General features: G+C 41.8%; 1 protein-coding gene across 2 annotated transcripts in view; it reads left to right on the forward strand.

Annotated features, from left to right (window-relative positions):
• Nucleotides 1-7798: 7798 nt before the first annotated feature.
• Nucleotides 7799-19400, forward strand: part of NCKAP1 (NCK associated protein 1) — a 55115-nt gene continuing 43513 nt past the window's right edge. For both annotated transcript variants that reach the window (XM_063400129.1, XM_063400130.1), the window contains exon 1: nt 7799-8023. In XM_063400129.1, the coding sequence (XP_063256199.1) occupies nt 7916-8023 (108 nt within the window). In that variant the 5' untranslated portion in view covers nt 7799-7915. The remainder of the gene's footprint in view (nt 8024-19400) is intronic.

Here is a 19400-nt window from a genome sequence, read left to right on the forward strand (position 1 = left end):
AAGGGCAGTTACTTGTGTGTGGGAATGGGGTGAACCAGAGGTGGTGGGAGTGATCTGTATATGTTTTTGTGCTTTGTTTCTTCCTAACTGTGGTGCTCACGTGCTGCTGTGGAGGGTTTTCTGCTGTAAGGGAAGTACATGTATCTTAAGCACACATTTACACAGCCTCCCTTCCTGTTCTCCTTTGGCACACAAATCAAAGCACCCACTCAGGCCATGCTGCTGATGTGCTGTGCATCATTCCTGACCAGCTGTATCCATGCAGGGTGCTAGGTAAGAGCAGTGCTGCATCTTGGCCAAGCCCAGGCGCAGAGCCGGTCCCTCAGCTCTGTGGAGCCTGGCAGACTGAGCTGCTCATCTGACTCTGATAAGGTGCCACATGGAACTTCAGCCCACACTGCTAAAGGCTGTGAACAGAGGCCCAATGGCTGCTCCTAATATTATTATTAAGTCCATGAACCTTCTTCAAACCCTGCCTTTTATCCCTGCCCTGAAGGGGAGGCTGCTGCTCTTTGTTTGATGTTTTATTTCAAGCAGCAGAGTTGGCTGGTTTTTATAAAGATGTCCTGAACCAGTGGTGTCCCCACTGGCATATCTTCTCGTATTGCTGCAGGGATATCTCCCCAAAAGCAAAGTCATGCCCGTGACCAAAGGCACGGCCCTGCAAACGCCAGGGCCTTCCTCTCTGCTCTCACCACACTATAAATGAGCAGACAGATTTGCTGATGTAAAGATGTGTGTTTTTATAGTGTGTCGGGGTTTGTGCTCCATGGAGAGCACTGAGAAACAGGGTACAATGCAAAGCTGAAATATTTAGCAGGCAGGCCCTGGGGACCTGTTGGTGTGAGGAAGATCTGGCAGGACTCGTGTCTGTGTTACAGAAGTAGGATCTGAATTCCACTCCTGTTTGTGCCCAGGTTTCTGTTCTGCAGGTGGACTTGAACTTGCTTCCCTGCAGTCATGTGTCAGCAAAGGTAGATGAAGATATATATACACAAACACACATACACAAATTTATCTATAAATTATTCATGTGTTTGTGTAGCTTGGTGTAAAAACAAGTGTGTCAGGTCAGTAACAGGCAAAGTTAATCAGGAAAAGGAGCAATATCAAGAGACTATAAGAACTTTTTAACAAACACGCACATGTGTGAACTTCCATTCAGGCCAGCTGCTCTGCAGGGGAGTGGTAACTGTGCAGTTAGCACAGACCAGCAGTCACCAAGGCAGATTTCTTCACCACTTGTGTGCTATTTCCTTTGAAGCATACCTTCCCTTCAGAAAAACCAACCTCAGAGAACTTAACCTTGCAGTAAAACCTGAAAAAAGCCTGTAAGGGTCAGGACTCTCAAAAAGAAACAAGACAGTGAGACTCACTTAACATAAGTGAGTTTCTGTAATGCTTTCAAGTCCTTTGAAACCTGAAATGTGGTTTTCTTTCTCTATTTTAGGTGGCAGATGTGAAGTAGAAGGTTGTGATTTTTTTCAGTGGTTGTTACAACTGCTCATAATTTGTTGGGGTTTTTTTTGTCAGAATACTCAAATTTGCATTTTGTGCCTCAGCTTTTAACAGTCTACTGCAAAAAATGCAATTAATCTGTCTCACAACCTTTTTGTTTCTCTACAGCATTGTTTCAGTGGTCATTCAAAGACAGGACAGCTACTTAAAAAATCCACAAAAAATTCTCTTGCTGTGATCACTAAGCCTAAAGCCTCAAAAATGAAAACCAAAGAAGGTAAAAATCAAAATTTCAGAGTTCCTTTAGCATCCTATGTATAGCTTTTGTTAATGTGTAGCTTCCTCAGGTGTAATAAAATATTAATGTTACCATTTGTACCAGGAAGCATAGCAAGGGGTTTTTTTGTTTCACAGAGTTCAGGAAGGAAACCATGTGTCAGCAAAGAAAATGGTACTTGTACTTCTGGGGTTTTTCTGTTCTGTTTTGTTTTGTGTTGTTGTTGTTTTGTTTTTCTGCTATGAGGACTGGGACAGATGCATCAACATTTGGAGGCTAGCTGAAAGTATTTGAAAACTAGGACTTCAGAAAGAAGACAACTGGTAAGTTAAAAGAAAGACATTCCTAGAAAAAGAGTTGACAACCTGGAATACACCCACATAGGCACACTCAGAAAAAAATGGATTTTTTAATAGTATAATCCAGAGTCAAAGAATGACCCAGATTGACCTAAGCTGTCTCTTAGTGTTTAATTCTTTTCTTTTTTTCTTTAACAACAAGACAGACTGAAAGGTCAGGGGGGTTTAAATTATGTTTTCTCTTTGGGTATTCCAGGAAAAAATGTACAGAAGCATTTTCTTGAACTCAAAAGCTGTTCCTAAGCTTACCTTACTTTACCATCACTTTCAAAGTAGCCAAAAGTTCCCATTCTGATTGCCTATTAAAGTAAGTTGTTCATTATTTTATTGTTTTTATATGAAATTAATTTCTATATGTAGACCATAAATGAAGTTCAGCCATGTTTTCTGATTTACTTTAGAAAAAACTTGTAAATCATTTAGACTTAAACTAATGGTAGAAAACTAGATTTGGATGCCATTATGAATGGATTTGATGTGATTAATTTACTATGTTGTTAACATCTCAGGAAGATTTCTTTCCTTTGGGACTATCTTGTAAAAACAAGTCATGAACAGGATTTGCCTTTGTCCTTTTCCATCCCACATTTTTATCCACAATTCGAAAATCACCAGAAGCTCACTGAGGAACAGTCCCCAAATGTCAGAGATTTCCATTCAGGTTCGATTGACAGGACAAATGTCCCACCAAAAAGGCCATACAGTGTTTGGAGTAGCAGTCAGTGACTCTTTGTGAGCAGCACTGAGTGTTCTTGGCTTCATCTTAATATTAAAACTTCACAATTTTTCATAAGATGTAATGGCTGTTTTCTGTCCAACTCCAAACAATGAGCTTCAGTAATTGAAGCAGATGTAATCTCTGATGCTGCTTTGCTAATGGCATTCCTTGTTAATTCCTTGTTAATTCAGCAAGTTAAACAAGAGACTATTTTTGACATGAACACTGTGAAGGGAAAAGATTTTTCTGGATTAGATATGATTATTTGTGTGAGTAACATTTGCTTGATCGTTAACAATTTCATTATCAACATCAAAAAATATTGCAGGGAAAACAAACCAAAACAAACCTGGAAGATATATATAATGAGTTATACCTATAAACCAAACTTTTTTCAGCCATGTTAAAAAGTATTTATGCTATTAACATCCTTAAAAAAATTAAAACTAAAAACTCCTAAACATTACAACAACAATAAAACTCCAAACATTTTATCACTAAAGAAATGTATGTGGAAAGCTGTAAATGCAGAATTAATCTGTGGAAGGAAATCCACTAGTAATGAGTGGTATAGATCTTCTGATTAATGGTTTTATTACCTGTTAGAAATCCTTAAAATTGTGTTTTTGTTACTTCACATTCTGCTTTATAACACTTAACAGTATTATTAAGTTGAAGAAACAGATTTTAAATACACAAAATACAAGTTGTTTGACTCATCTATACAAGCAAATTCTTTGATACCTGGTCCTTTGCTTTGGCAAAGGAAGTCATGCACTGTTTACCTAGAGAGCAAATCATTAGGAAATAAGGACTTTCAAAATATTCATTTTCCTGTAGGAAAACTACTGTACCAAGTTTTCCCAAAAGCAAAATTTCCTGCATTTTATTTCAAAGAAGAACTTGAACTAGGCTATTTAAACAGCTAAAGTTGAGATGCAAATTCATCCAAATTTGCATGATGCAAATACATCATTCAGATGTATGATTTTATTGTGTGATGTAAGTTTGATAGCTGCATATAATTTTTTATTGTGGCAATCCTAATACCCACTGAAGTTCAGTTCTTAGCTACAGTTGTTTGCAGTGGGAGCACTCCTTAGTGTGTCCAGCCTTGTCCTGTCCTTCTGCCTTTCTCCACACAGGGTTTCACACAGCAGACTGGGATAGGCTTCTGTCACATCATACTCCATCTCGGGTCTGAGTTGTGTGAAACAGCTGGGGCTTTTTATACCCGCAAAAATTCATATTTCTTTGTCAAATGGAAAAAAAAAATTACAGATGGAAATGTGGAAGATAACTGTAGTGGTTTTTCAGTCTTCTTCCCCAGTTTGATCACAGGTGTGACAATTTGGATGGTACTCATGTCATTCTTCTCTGCTAGCATTTTATCTACAAAAATCTACCCTTGCACTATTCTGTTGTATTTAAACCTCTGACTTTTAAAGATCCGGCCTGACTGGTAAATATGATTCCTAGAAACAGGGGGGGAACCCCTTCATTCTTTGCATATTTCTTGATTCAAGTTTTCCTCCCTTAAATGTAAGGCGAGTTTAAGACAAGGATTTTTTTAATTTTTTTTTTTTTTAGTCTTTGCTGGATAGATGGTAAAAGCTATTGTATTTAAGGAGCGACATGCTATTCCCCTGGGTTCTCATGAGAGGAAGAGAGAAGACAAAGTAACCTCTAACAGGTTATTTTTGTAGATTTACAGCTGTAGCCACTCATGCTACCCCGTTTATCTAGGACAGAAGTGTAACACGGGCTGAGGAAAGTAGATCAGAGCACAGGAGCTTGTACCTGCCGCTGAAAAAGGTTCTGTGGGTACAAGAAGACAGTTGAACTTGTAGGCCCAACAGGAGCCCTACAGTTTTCCTGTGTGCTGGAACACCATAACAGAGCTTTGCCGTCTGTATTCCAGCATCAATGCACAACATTGTGAATCCACACCAGCTTCAAAGCAGTCAGAGGCTGTTCTTTGCAAACTGAGTACTTGTGGTTTACTGTGGGCAGCGGGCAGTTGGCATGGGCTAGCTCGTGTTTGTGACAAAGATTTGAAGGCCATTAAACATTCTATCGATGCTTAGTGGCCTCATAGGCATCCTGGAGATCACTGTTGGATGCTCCTGGCTCTTCAGCCTGTAGGGAAACTGCAAATAAAATGCCCTTTCTAATCCAGGTGGACTCCTAATCCAGTGCTCTTTCTGATCTCAGAATTTGCCATGAGATTTTTAAAGCTGACAATGTAATGCCTGCTTAGAAAGCAGCAGAAAGAATTTAAGGTCTACAACTGTATCCATTCAAGAACTTAATTTAGTAATGTAGCTCATTCTGACAGCCCTCCTAAACTTTGTTCCATAGCCAGTGGGAAAAGTCTTGCATTTTAATGGGAGAATAGATTAAAATAATGCCTAAATATCCTTACAGGAAGGAAAGAAGTGAACATGATAAATTGCAGTCATGCTGGCTTTATGATGGATTAAGTAGTGAAAAAGGTTTGGATTCATCAAGAAAATTATAGATTGAAATATAATGGATCTGTCCACTTGGTTTAGTGAGAATGAGAGGTCTTTTGAACCTGTTGCTTCTTTACATAAGATTAAAAGTCTGTATGATAAAGGCAATTGTGTTTGTCAGTGCTGCTTATTACATGCTTTTAGGGTCTCTCAAAACTATTATAGCCTTTGTATGGTAAATTATTCAGCTTGTGTGCTTTTACAAGCAAGTTCAAGTTATTTGTTAATAAATACTTACATATTATTAACAAATAAATACTAAGACATGACCCAAATCATTGAGGTTATGGTGACCATTTAAAAATTCTGGTCTGTTAAAATTACAGTTTGTCCTCCTGTTCTTTTAGGTAGAATTTTTTCTACCTAGAAAGGAAATATTGAACAAGACAAGTCTGAAAAAATTGTTTCTTTGCTTCTGTTGGCCAAAGGGGAAGAAGTCCCTGCAGTGGGCTGTGCTAGTTTGCTCCTGGAGAATGCAGCTGATGATTGCCATTCCACTGAAAATCCTGGCCAGAAGCTGAACTGAGGAAAAACAGACAGGAGAGGAAAAGAAATAAAAATACTGCTACAGAAATGTAAGTTATAAGTGTGGCAAAGACTTAGGTGGCAATGTAGCCTACTCTGCAGTAGTAAATTGCCCACTCTGGGTTTTAAAATAGCTGTATTTCCTGCCCGTGGCAGAGGTTTGGAATGTGATCATCTTTAAGGTCTCTCTCAAACTCAGCCATTCTATGATTCTTATTTTGCACTGCAACTACATGAGAAACATCTTTGTTTCAACCAGAAATACTACATTTGATGCTTAAAAAAATAATTTATAATGGAAGATGCTTTGTGTAAAATATTACTATAGATAATATTAATTAAATCCCATTAAATCACATAGCATTTTATGCTTTATAAATTTAAATAGCAATTTGAATATTTCTGATGTTTTCCAGAGACTCCAGTAATGAAAAATCAGGTCTAACAGGTCTAACCTAATTAATCATTACAACATTGTTGCTAGGTATTCCTGACTTTTGGACACAAAGCTAAGAAACAGAATCATCTGATAAAGGCCAATGAATGAATCAATAGCAGACTTCAGATGGGAACTCTAAGATCTTGCTTCCTAGTTTTATTCTGAGTCATAAATTGTCTTGTAATTGCTAAAGTGAAGAAAGAGGTCAGTAAGAATTTGACAATTCAGACCTCTCACATTCATTTCTATGCTTTCTAAAACAGATTAGTTTAAAAACTCTGAAAGACAGAGACTGTCTGAGTCTGATTTCCAATCCAAAAAGGTGAACTGAAAATTAAATAGAAGTATTAATATGCAAAAAAGGCACAGACGGTGGTGCCACTATAAAAAAAAATAGATTAGAAGGTTAATTCTTAAGCCTGTCTCTGGTTCCCTAGGCTGGGGATCCCTGCATCCCAGCTGGTTGTGGTGGCCTCTCAGCACTGAAATCATCTCCCTAAGACATTACAATAAGGGATGGTCTCCTGGAAGTCTGTTGTTGACATTCACAGCTCAGAAATCTCACCATTCCTTAAAAAATACGCTTTTAATTCCTGTGTCTTCAAGTGAAAAACAAAAACCAGTGATGTGACTCATCTGGTTGGTGATGCGGTGTTTCTCTGAATTTGCTGTACGCTGGTTTAGAGCAGCAGCCCGGGGGCATGGTGACAGCCTTGTGAAGGGCTGGCAGCACACCCTGGTGTCCCCGGGTTCTCCCCCTTCCCAGGGCGGCCGTGGTGCTCTGGCGCTGATGGAAGTGCCCTCAGGAAACAGGAGTCACCAGCAGTGACAGTGTGTCAGCATTGCTCACGCAGTGTTCTGCTGGGCCCCAGTTCTGAATCTCGGTTGGTTAAGTTAAAAAATCCTAGAATCATCAAGGTTGGAATAGACCTTTAACATGATCCAGCACCGCCACTCTAACTCCTAAACCACATCACCAGTGCCAGATCCAGACGCCTCTTAAACACCTCCACAGGTGTGTGGAAGGGATGGTTTTAAAGGCTATCTCGTTCCAGCTGCCTGCCAGGGTCAGGGACAGCTTCCAGTACACCAGGTGGCTCAAGGCTCATACAGCCAACACCTCCAGGGATGGGGCATTCGGTGTAAACCTCGAAGAGAAAGGGGCGCTCGTCGCCGTTCCGAGGCCGGCCCCGGGGCCGTGCCCGAGCCCCCTCAGCCCGCCCTCATCGCCCCGAGCCCCCTCAGCCCGCCCTCAGTCCGCCTCAGAGCCCCGAGCCCGCTCAGCCCGCCCTCAGCGCCCCGAGCCCCCTCAGCCCGCCCTCAGCCCGCCTCAGAGCCCCGAGCCCCCTCAGCCCGCCCTCAGCCCGCCCCCAGCCCGCCCCCAGCCCGCCCTCAGCCCGCCCCCAGCCCGCCCCCAGCCCGCCCTCAGCGCCGCGGGCCCGCGGGAGCGCCGCGCGCGAGGCGCTGCCGCCGCCGCCCGCCGGGGGCGCCCGAGCGCCGCCCACGTGACCCGTGCCCACGCCCCGCGGAGGCAGCGAGCGCCGGGCCGGGGAAGGGAGCGCCGCGCCGGGCCAGGCCGGCGGCCGCGGGCGGGGAGCGGCGGCGGGGCACCGCAGCGCCAGGATGTCGCGGTCCGTTCTGCAGCCCAGCCAGCAGAAGCTGGCGGAGAAGCTCACCATCCTTAACGACCGCGGCGTCGGCATGCTCACCCGGCTCTACAACATCAAGAAGGTGCGGGGGGCCCCGGCGGAGAGGGGGGTGAACGGGAGCCGCCCCGGCGCGATCCTCGCCGCCGCTCGGCCGGCGCTCCGCTGGGCTTGCGGCGGTGCCGGCTGCGCCGCGGCCTAGCGCCGGGGCCCGGAGGCTGGGCGGGAGCCGCGCCGCCGCCCGGCCCGGTAATGGGGGACCGGGGCTTCGGCGCGGCCGCCGCATCGCTACCGGCAGGGAAGGATGCGGGAGCGGAGGAGGCCGGGCCGATCGCGGCGGCGCCCGCGGCAGCGGGGCCTGCTCCCGGCGCAGCCCCCGGAGCCGCTGCCGTGCGTGACTCACGCGAGCCGCGAGTGGGCAGCGCCGCGGGGCTTTTCCCACGCCAGAACCTGGCGCTGCCGAGCGGAAAAAGGGCTTTGGGGTAAAATCAGTAAGTTTAATGTCGATGAGTTGGAGGCACGCGGTTGCTGAGCGGCTCCCGGCGGGAGATGGAGCGGGTCCTGGAGCGGCCCCGGCTCCCCAAGGAAGTGCATCGGTGCTGGCCTGGGTGAGCTGGCTCGGCCGGGCAGGAAGCTGCAGGTCTGAGTGTGGAGAGGAGGATGGGTCACGCCTTCGTGCTCGCCTGATTTCTCTCCTGGAGGTAATCGTTGTGCTTTCCTGTGTGAAAGAATGTAGTTCATGGCCACAGAATCGTAAAATGATTTGGGTTGGAAGGGGACCTTGAAGATCATCTAGTTCCAACCCCTGTGCTGGATGCTTGTATCCTTCCCAGCTTCATTTCCGAATGAGTGATATATTGTCTGAAAGTGCATGGCCCCTCAACCTACTTCCAGTAATGGATACTAGTTGGGATTTTATTGCTTTGCCTTGAACACAGTTACTTGAGAGGTTCTTCTTATTTCAGAGAAAATGCTAGTTACTACTTTAGGGTGGCAAGTACATCTTGGTGGGCTCAGCACATTAAAATTTCAGTGCTGTTCCCCAGCTGCAATGGCAAAGGGAGTTTGAGAGTTCCAGGTGCTTACTTGGTCCTCTGACGTCTGGAGCCAGGTTTCTGTCAGGAGTGGCCCTGCCTGACTGATCCGAGGTAAAGGATGTGTTTTGTCCACGTTTTTTGCTGATATGGGAGACCAGAACAAGTAAGGACTACCAAGGGCAATGTTGATTTTAATTAAGGTGTTTTTTCAGGGGAAAAAAAACCCCAGCAAACCAACTGATTGAAGTATTTAAAAGTCAGTGTTCATCCGAAGACATTTCACTATTTGATGTGCACTTGAGTGTTTCTGCAGATCTTCTTCACTGACATAAATAAGGCGTTCTGACTAGATGTTTGCAAATTCCTATATCTTTCTGAAAGGCTCCTTTTAGTCTGTAGTTTTGTACCTTGGAAAGTCACTTCAGTTTAATCATGATAACAGTAACTCTTCTAACAATCAGAAATGGACAGTTTATGGGGAAAACCATCAACATGAGGAAGTTGTTTGTGTATGTGCTTGTTGCACTTTGAGAGAAATATCCCAGGTGAAAAACGATTAAGGGGGATTTCTCCTGAGCGCAGCTCTGCTTTGCAGGGCAGGAAACAGGACTGGAGAAATTGAACCTGGTCCTGCTAGCCCTGCCTTAGCCACTGTGAGTCTGGGCTCTGTGTGCATTCCCGGTGTTCTGATCCAGGGACATGTTCTGCTGTGAGATGGTCCCGTGCCCACGGACACGTCTCTGCTTGGCATGTTCGGATGGCTGAGTCCCAGTGCTGGCCCATATGGTGGAGCCTCTGCTGTTATTCGTGTCTAGGAAGTGATGCAGGATCTCTGTAGGGGAGCATCAGCACTGGGGGGACGCTCCTTTTTCCTGCAAATGCCAAGAACCAAGTCCAGAATTGCTAGGTCTTGCATGCAGAGACAGAGAGCGGGCACGACCAAGTGGCTTGATTGTAGTGTCATGTGTAGTTTTGCAAATATGAAGATGTCCCAGGCACAACTCTTGTGTATTCATGCAGGGATTTGTGAATTCAAATAGTAGCTTTCTTCAGCTGCAGTCAGTACTGCTTGACAGGGAGAACTGGCTAGCTCAGATGGAGAGCCTAGAAGTCTTGGAATTGATTATTGTACTTTACTGGGAGTCTCTCTTCAGCCCAGCTGCAGCGTCGCTGACTGTTTGGAACACTTTAGTTTTGTTTACTTCTTTTTTTCCCCCTGTCTTTAAGCTGTCAATTCTAAAACTGCTGTTTAAGATTCTGTGATAGCTGCCTCTGCTGAGGATGATACCGAAACTCAAAGCTACTAGAAAACCACACAATATGTGGGTTTGCGGTTAAAGGAAATGGTTAAGACTTTTTTTAATAAGAGGAAGTGAGAGATTGAAATGTGTTTAGCAGCAGTAGAGACGGCTGTAGATGCTGTCTAGAGAGTACAGATTCTCAAGGATTAAGGATTTTCTCAACTGTTAGAAACAAAGCAGGAAAATTTTACTTCCCAAAGAATCACAGAAGTTGTTAAAAGCAGTTAGAAACAATGATTCTTTATAGTTCTTCCTATGCAGATTTCAGTTTTGTTGCTGTTGTGCTCATAGCCGATAATTGTTCATAGTTTCCTGTTTACTGACCTTCTGTGCCACTGTTGTCTTTTGAAATAGTTAGAAGTTTGTTGTTTTTAGAACACAGCATCTGACTGGATGGTTTTTCTGCCTCTGAGAGTGACACGGAAGTTAGGAAAAGTGAAGTTACTGAGGTAATAGTGGATGATGAGACAGAGGAGGGGGATTTTTTGTTGCTGTTATTTTGAAGGATGGCTCTTTGCTTATTGCGTGCAGCTGTCTTTTGCATTGGGACCAGTATTAGTACTGAACTTGGAACTCTTACCCTTGTGGTTTCTCTCTTGGTTTGTTCCTTCTGCTTTTTAAGAGTTTATCCACAGTTATCTAGGTTATTGTCTACCCTGTAACTTTTGTCATTACTTGCCTACCACTACACCTCTATAAATCGAGGAGAGCAGGGTTTTTTCATGCTGTCCTGGCTCAGGTGAAGTTTGGATTTCATGGTTTCCTTCCAGAGCAGACCGAGTCTTGTGTTGGTAAGCTTTGTGTAAATGCTGCCATTGCTGTCAACTGTTCTGTTTGGGAGTGGTGGCAGCAGAGAATAATCTTTTTTGTGGGCCTGTCTTTTGTTTGTTTATAAAACCCTTGGATACCAGGATGTGTTTACAGTAGGAGAGTTGATCTTGAAAGACCTGAAGTAGAGATTTAGCCACAGCAAATCAAGGGGCCGTGATTTTCATGAGTATTGAAGTAGTACTACAGTCAACAGAACTGCTAGGGATGAAAGTTAAGGGTTTGAATTATTTAGAGTTTATGTTAATCAAACATGATGAGTCTTTATTTAGCATGAATTGCTTTGCTAGCAGTGTTCTGTTGTTCTTCACAGTATAGGCTTTACATTTGTTCACAAGATGTTTTTAAATGTCATTAACAAAACAAATTCTTTTGAGTTTCCTAACTTGATTACATAGTGTCTGAAAAATGAGAATCTTAAACCAGTCGTTAGATGTGAACTGCATAATCAAACTGAAGTCATAGATAAGGAACTCAATAACTGTTCACAGAGGGTTTAGCTGACTTTGTGTTTTCTTTCAAGATGTAATAGTGGAAATACTGGATTTTTACCGATATTGAGGCCGTTGCTACTGAAATTTGAAGTTGTAAAAGCTAGTTGATTGTTTTATTGGTAGAACCAGCTGATAGAGTGCACAGTTTTGCTCCAGCATTTGAGGGGTTCTTTAGGAAACAGTGGAAGATATTTTAGGTGGCTGGAAGACCGTGGGGAAATTTCCTTTCTGCAGAGCTCTGAAGTTTGGAGTGGTGCAGGATTAGATCACCCTTTGCACACAGAGCTCTGTGCAGGAGTGCAGACCTTTGAGCTGAGAGGAAAAGCTCGCCAATAATTGAGTTTTTAATTGGAAGGGTGGTGTTGAACAGATAATGTCAGGTAATGTCCTCAGGTCTCTAGGAAGTTTCTCAGGGAGGGGCAGTGTTGCTTCCATAGATGTCAGCAGTTCTTTGAAGGCTGAAATTGCAGCGTGTTTGTGTCTGTGCTCCTGGAGGAATGGCTTAGAACACTGTCTTATTGATAAGCAGACGAGGAGGCCCCAGACAAACTCACAGTGCTGACAATTTAAAAAAATGCCTTTGCTCAGAAAGCAAGCACTTACTGGTGTTACCATATCATACTAATTTTTTTCCACTCAGAAAAGTGATTAAATTTGTAAAGAAACAGACTTCTTAAAAAAAGTAAAAATGTCCCATGATATCTTCTAAAATATACAGAGTGGATTTTTCCTTTTGCATCAGGAGTAGATGCCCAGAATTATCTAGCCTTGTTTCTTGGCTTAAAAATACAAGTTACCTTGCCCTCCACAATCTATGTTAATTTTGTGTTAACACAAAACCAAATCCAGTTTTAATTGCAAGATATTTTAAAGTTGTCTGCAGAGGAGATACACCTAAAAAGTAATATCAATTCCCATTGAGGTTCAGAATAGGCAAGTCTTTCCCATTGCCTTGTTTCTTTTCATTAAGATGTTATTTTATAAACTACACTGAGGAAAAGTTCTGTGGCAGTGAAACTTCTCTTAATTTTCTTTTATCCTTTGCATTTCACCTGCCACGTATTTGATTAATAGAACCCAGTCCCTAAACAGGTGCTACAAACAGATGAGGACAGAGTGAATTTATCACTGTGCAGGTAGTGTCAAACCCAGTGTATTTCCTTCACTCACGAGCTGAGCAGTCACTCCAGTCTGGACAGCTTGGGAGATATTCAGTGTTGGCTTCAGCAAGGCTGCTGCCATGACCCCTCTGATTGTTCTGGTGAACAATCCAAGGAAGCACAGCCTGGATGGAGCTGTGATGATGAAAGCAGACGGAACACCATGTCAGGGAGTGATTGTGAGGATCTCACTGCCAGATGGGAGCAGCAGGGGTTTCTTGGGCTGTGTTACCTCTGCTCCCAGTCCCTCTCAGCTGCGGCAGCCTGGGTGACAGCTCCAGTGTGCTTAATGAATTTATACACAGGAAACTGGGACAGCCTAAGGATCTAATTGAAATTCAGCTGGAGCTCAGGAACTGTGGGGATGGTCTGACAGGCTTGGAGGTGGCTGGGCAAGTATGATGGTGGCTACTTTGTGCCCAGTGGAATTTAAAGGACAAAATGAGAACTAATGAGCTCTCGAGTCTGCAGAACACATCTGGGAAAGGTTAGGGACATCCCAGGGCAAACAAGAGCCAGGTGAGTTTCCATGCAAAAAATCAGGGATGACATGAGGTTATATAAATGTGTGAGCAAGATAATCTGAAGGAAAAGTCAGTAATCCTTTTGCTCCACATCATCTTCATTGAGATTAATTGAAAACATATCTGATTGACCACTCTTTTCAAGGAGGATGTGGACAAAATGAAGAAAGTTCAGAGCAGAATAATAAGGACAAATGGTGCAGAAAATTGTACCCATTTAAAAAATGGGATTTTTTTTCAAGTCAGCTTATAAGTAATACAGATTTTTAAATATTTAGGACTGCAGTAGAGATATGGGGAATACTTTGTGCCATCTAGTATGACCACCAGCGATCAAGAAGTGATGGATGAAATTAAATATTAGAAAACGGAATATTTAATATTGGAAAAGTCTAAGAATGTTTTTGAATGTGGGGTGCTCTAGACCTGTAAATAAAGATTTGGCAGACATATTCCAGGAGCAGCACAGACACAGCTGATCCTGCCTTGGAACAGGAGAGATAGGTAGGCAATTTCTTGGGGTTCTTTCTTCTGACTTCACATAAATTTACATTTTACTTAGTTGACTTTCTGAGTAGTGATACACTAGGATTTGAAGTAAGGTATATACTTGGGGTTCAACACACACCAAATGATGAGCAAACACAGGGAAGATATTTGCTTAGATATAGGAAACACTGGACTGATTGTAGCAATTTAATTGTAATTTTGAATTGATATGAAGGTACATTATCTTTCAAATTTCGAACCCTAGGAAATAAAAAAGTGCAACAAACAGCTGTTAAATTTTTAATAATTTTGTACCATATTTTGGATATATCCAAGGCCTTTAGAGCCTCTACATAAAGTAGCAATACAAGACTTTTTTCTGCATCCAGATCTTGGTTGACACTATTAGCATAATTTGTATCAAGATACCGGTTTACCTTTCATCAAGTATCATTTGTGTAACTACAAGCATAAGTAATGTAAATTACTCAGTACAGAGTCACCCTAGCTATCCTGGTGTAGGACAGTTAAAATTTAGCCATTAAAAGTATTAAACTCTAATAATTTGTCCATGTGTGACCAACTAATTCTTGCATCTTGTTGGATAGACTTTAAAAGGGGCAAGGCTCTATTGACAAAACTTACCTGGGACCAGCCTGTTTAGTAAGGAACTTAGGCTTCCACAACCTAAAATACAGGCAAGCAGTTGTGGCAGGCCTCATCAGAGATATTAAATCAAATGTAGTGTGAATCACTATTCAAAACAGCTCTTTATTGTTTATTCCCCTCTCTTTCCTTCTCAGTAGTTTTGCATTTTCAGAATTAGAGATTGTGAGTTCATAATCTTAATTGTTTTAAATGAGAAACAAAGAGTATATAATAGGTTTTATCCTATAAAAATACAATTAATGGTGAAAATGTCTCTTAGAATGTTTGATTTTATATTTAGTATCGTTTACAGGATGCACAGATGGAAAGCAGGCATGCAAACTTAGAGATGTGTCTTAGCATGAAGTCTTTAATGCCAGCAGCTCTTAGAAGGGAAGAACAGTTTTACTGAGCCTGCCTTTCCTTGCTGAGCAAGAGAAAGTGCTGTAGTAAACTGGGAATGGGACATTCAGGAGCTTTCCCTGCTTTGGAGTCTGAGGCATCCTAAAGTATTTCCATTTACTAATCCAAGTTACTTACTTGGGGAATGGCATCGTTTTTACTGTCATTGAGATTTTATCCATTTTCTTGTTAAACTTGCAGAGTTTTTTAGTGCATTTTGTAGATGAAACTTGAAGGGGATTTGTTGACTGAGATTATTTCTGTGTCTGTTGTCACAGTCAAGTGAAACAGTGTTTAGCAGTATTTTATCTCAACTCTGCAGTAACAGCAAATCAGAATCTCTTGAAATAATAAACACATAAAATTGCTGCAAAGTATGGTTTATGATAATCTGCTGATGTGGGCGGTTTCGGGGATGAAAATACAAAACTTTTAATTCAAATGGTCCTGTCTCTCTTTTATTGGGAGACAACAACAAAAGAAAATAACTAATAGATCTTTCCATAATACAGTAAATATTTAGGCTTTATGTTTTTACGACCCTAAGCCATGTAATTCAGGTGATACTTCCCAGTGCTCTTACTCAAGGGCACATAAAGGTTGGTGTGAATGAGTGGCATGAGAGAAGCTCAGGGGTTTTAAATGCAGGTTTGGGGCACTGACTGCTGACATTGATTGTACCTGAACATAAACTTCCTTTAATTCCTGCCACTTCAGCTGCACATACAGTAATTTTATTGATTGATTTTTTCTTCTCCCTCAACATCTTCTGCCCTCAAGTAGGAATTAAAATGTTCAGCTTAGATTTTTGCAGTGAGAGCTGTAACAGTACTGGGGGAAAGGTCTCTTTGCTGTAGATTAGTGTTGGTGTTCTGGGCCAAAGGCAGTTGAGCTGGGTTCTGTTCTCCTGTTTAGAGGCCACTTATCTCTGATGTAGGCCTTAAGCAGATTTTTGTACTTGACTCTTTTCTTGTGGACTGCTTCTGAAGGAGTACGGCATAGAAAGTATAGATATTTAGTATTTTTAATTTTCAAAGTGAAATTAGTATAGAAGAACATAACAGCCTCAAGTGAGGAAGAGATTCTGAATTTTGTTTGATAATAATATGATTATTAATCTCGCTGGGGTGGGTAGGAAAATGCTCTTTAATTCAAAACATGTGGCCTAGTGAAGCATGTGCAAATGGTGCATGCAGTCTGACCTCTCTGAAGCTTGATAGCTGTGCACGTGATAGCAAATCAGTGTTGTGAATAGTGAACTTCTTAGCTACAGAAATCATATTGTTCTTGTTGGTAGCTGCACAGAATGACTTAGTTGAGAGCTTATCATAGCAGGGTACCATTGTAAAGATCTGTGGAAAGAAATGCTGTGTAACTTGAAGGAAATCCAGCATCTGAGTCCATTAATTTCTTTTTTAATTATGTAGATTAGTTTCTAACCATAACTTTGCATGATCTTTTTCAGCATAGCTGCTTATCAGCTGTTCAGTAATATACAAAGGAATTCAGAGTTGACTGCTGGAGATTCTTTGAGTATAATATTTGGGGGCTGAAGCAGCTGGAATCCCATAGTTTCAGAACTGTATTCTGTGAATGCTGCACTAGTAAGAATATTTTTAATTAGTGCATTTCTTTTTAATGCTCAAAGTTGTAGTATTTCTGGGTTGTGGGATTTTTCCTAACAAGAGATTAATTGAGGAATGGTTATTACAACCCACATGTGGAGGGAAAATAGTGTTATCTGAGGCTGAGAAGGTGCTACTGGTTTTGGCTGGTGCTCAGAATTCTGTGTGAATACTGGAGAGCTGGATACGGGCAAATGGCCTTGGTATGTTCTACCACCATGTTCCTACCCATCAGAGTAATCACAAAGGATTGACTAATACAGCTATTAAAAGCAAAAACTATATATCTACATTCTAAGGCTATTGCCCTTATTGTCTTTGTTCTTTTTAGAGCAAAATTCTGTTTCTGTGTCTTAGCACACTTTCATGCTTGTGCAAAACTGCAAGGATTGGGGTTTGTGCGTTCATTCTCTAATGTTTTATAGAGTAAACTGTAGGGAGTTTAAAGCCTGTTCACCATTTTGGGGAGGTTTAACTTATGGTGGCTGTTTTATTGTGATGCTGAACACATGTAACTGTGTGCATGAAAACTATTGATGCAACAACAGCTAGGAATCTGTTAAGATCTGTTCTCAGAAAGGAGCTGAGGTGCTTCTGAACACAGGAGAGTGAAGGAAAAAGCCCTGACCTACTCATTCAGCAATGTCTGTTGTCCTCTTTCAGTTCAGTCTATCTAGGTGGGCTTGTACAGCTTTCCAGAAGCTGGAACTGTGTGTGAGGGATGCAGGAATTCTTATTTGTCCATCACTCCAGTGTGGTTCATTAGCAGGAGGAGTTAGGGATGCCTCAGGTGTGGTGTCAGCTAACAAACCATGGGAAGAGGCAAAGCAGGAGCGTATCCACACGTAGTGAGAGGATTGCAGTCAGACTGGGGATGACATTTGTCCTTTCTGGGGGCCGGGTGCCAGAAGCTACAGGAGGATGTACAAGTTGATGTTTTCAGATCTCTGTTTCCTCGTGAGTGTGTGTGTGAGGGCTTGGGTAGAACAGAAGTTTTAGTGAACATTTTGGAGAGCTGATCTATAGGAAGGAAAACATCTGTTTCTAGGAAAAATGAGCGTGTGTGGAAGGAGTGCTTGACTTTAGAGTGCAAAAGGTATGAAGTCAACAGTGGCAGATTTCTTGTCTCCTGTGTAACAGCAACCACACTGGAATTTAACAGGGCAGTAACAGTACCCAGGGCACAAATACGTGTCAGTTAACTTGTTTTCTTAGTAATCCTTTCAGGAGAGAAAGTTACATCTTTTGCGGCAAGAACTACAAATTGAAATAATTTGACAAAGGTTCTGACAACCGTGACATGGAGTTAATTAAAACATCATAAATTTGAAGCTCTGTGTTTAATATTTAATGCTTATTTACAGTATAGTTTGTACTTTTGAATTGTATAGACTTTAAGGTGTGTCCAGAATCGCTCTTTTTTGGCATATGTGGTTTGCTGCTCTAAGGAGATTGAAGCAACAGTTTAATATCTAACATACTGTGGATGTTGCTGGATTTATTTTCATTATAAATTCCTGTTATGTTATAGATATGATACTGTAGTAACTATGTGGGAAATTTAGCAAATACGAGCATGTTGATATCAGAATAGTACATGAGCATACATCATGATGGTCATGTACTTGTGGCAGGTGTTTTAGAAACTTTCAATAATGACTCTTTTGTTTTGTTTTTTTTTCTTGGCTACCGTTTCTTTTTCAGGTATGTAAAACTTCACTGAGTGTCTCTCCTTTTTTCCCCCTGTAGTTGCATGTGATGTTTGTTAACTTTTTTCCCTCTCTACCTGAACTTAGTCTGGAAGTACTATTAGTAGTTACGTGTCTCAGTATATTCACAGTGCTTTGCACAATAGTAAAATTCTAATAAGTAAGTGTAAAGTTGTTTGTGAGTATTAGAATAATCAACATCCAGTAGAGAGTGTGCTGACCAGAGTAACAGATGGTTGTAATGTTCTCTTGGATGTAGGTAATAGTGTATTAGTTCACATAAATGTAATACTTTAGAGTTTAAGAGTCATTTGTTTATATGTAATTTTTCTCTCTTTTTATTACACTGCTTTCCCAGCAAGGACAAGTTTGGAAGGTTTGCAAAGCTTTTCACCTTCCCTTTGCCCGCTTGCCCGCTTTCAGAACCGGTCTCATACTCCATGACTTCTGTCTCTACAGTCCACAACTTGGTCATAGAAATCAGTGTGGAAAAGTTCTTAAATGAGTTGTCATTCGAGTTCACTCTGTTGCATAGAAACGCCTAGCATGTAATTTAGTTTTGCATGAGATGTGGAACTCCTTTGCAAACCCCTCTGAGGAAAATAAAACTAAATGAATATTTGAGACAAGTACAGTTTGAGCACATATTTTGTCACGTAAGTAATGCTGCTTTTAGTACGTTACTCCAAGTGCAATGATGTCCCATGGCTCAGTAGTCAGAGTAGCAGAGAAGTGTCACAACATCACTGGAGCTGGCCACAGTCGGGGCTTCCTCAGGTCTGTCCACAGAAGCTGCTCTGAGCTACGTAAGTGATTTAGAGACCTAACACTTAGCTGTGACTTGACATCAACAATTAGCGACACTTTTTGATTGCTGCTTTTAAAGCTCAGCCTGTGCTGCTGTAGGAATGAAGAACACGAGTAAAACCTCAGTTCCTAGTTTGAGGAAATAGACTGTGTTAGGCAAATATTGGTGCTTCGATTGTAGGATGGAAAATCGTCTCACAGTTCACAACTGGGAAAAAGATTAAATGCAGATTGGTGGGGGGGTGTTGAGTTTTGTTTCCCAAAGGATAGTTTAATCATTTCATGTGCCCAGCACTGTCCTCCACAGATGATGGCATGACTGAGTTTTCTAACAGTTTGTTAACTCCAGATGAATACAATACTACCTCAAACCAGGAATAGCATTAAAAGGAAGCATTTTTTTTTCTCCTTCTTTTAGGACTGAGTTTTTTCCCTCAC

This window comes from Prinia subflava, chromosome 6, assembly GCF_021018805.1.
Source record: "Prinia subflava isolate CZ2003 ecotype Zambia chromosome 6, Cam_Psub_1.2, whole genome shotgun sequence".
In the NCBI taxonomy this organism is placed as follows: domain Eukaryota; kingdom Metazoa; phylum Chordata; class Aves; order Passeriformes; family Cisticolidae; genus Prinia; species Prinia subflava.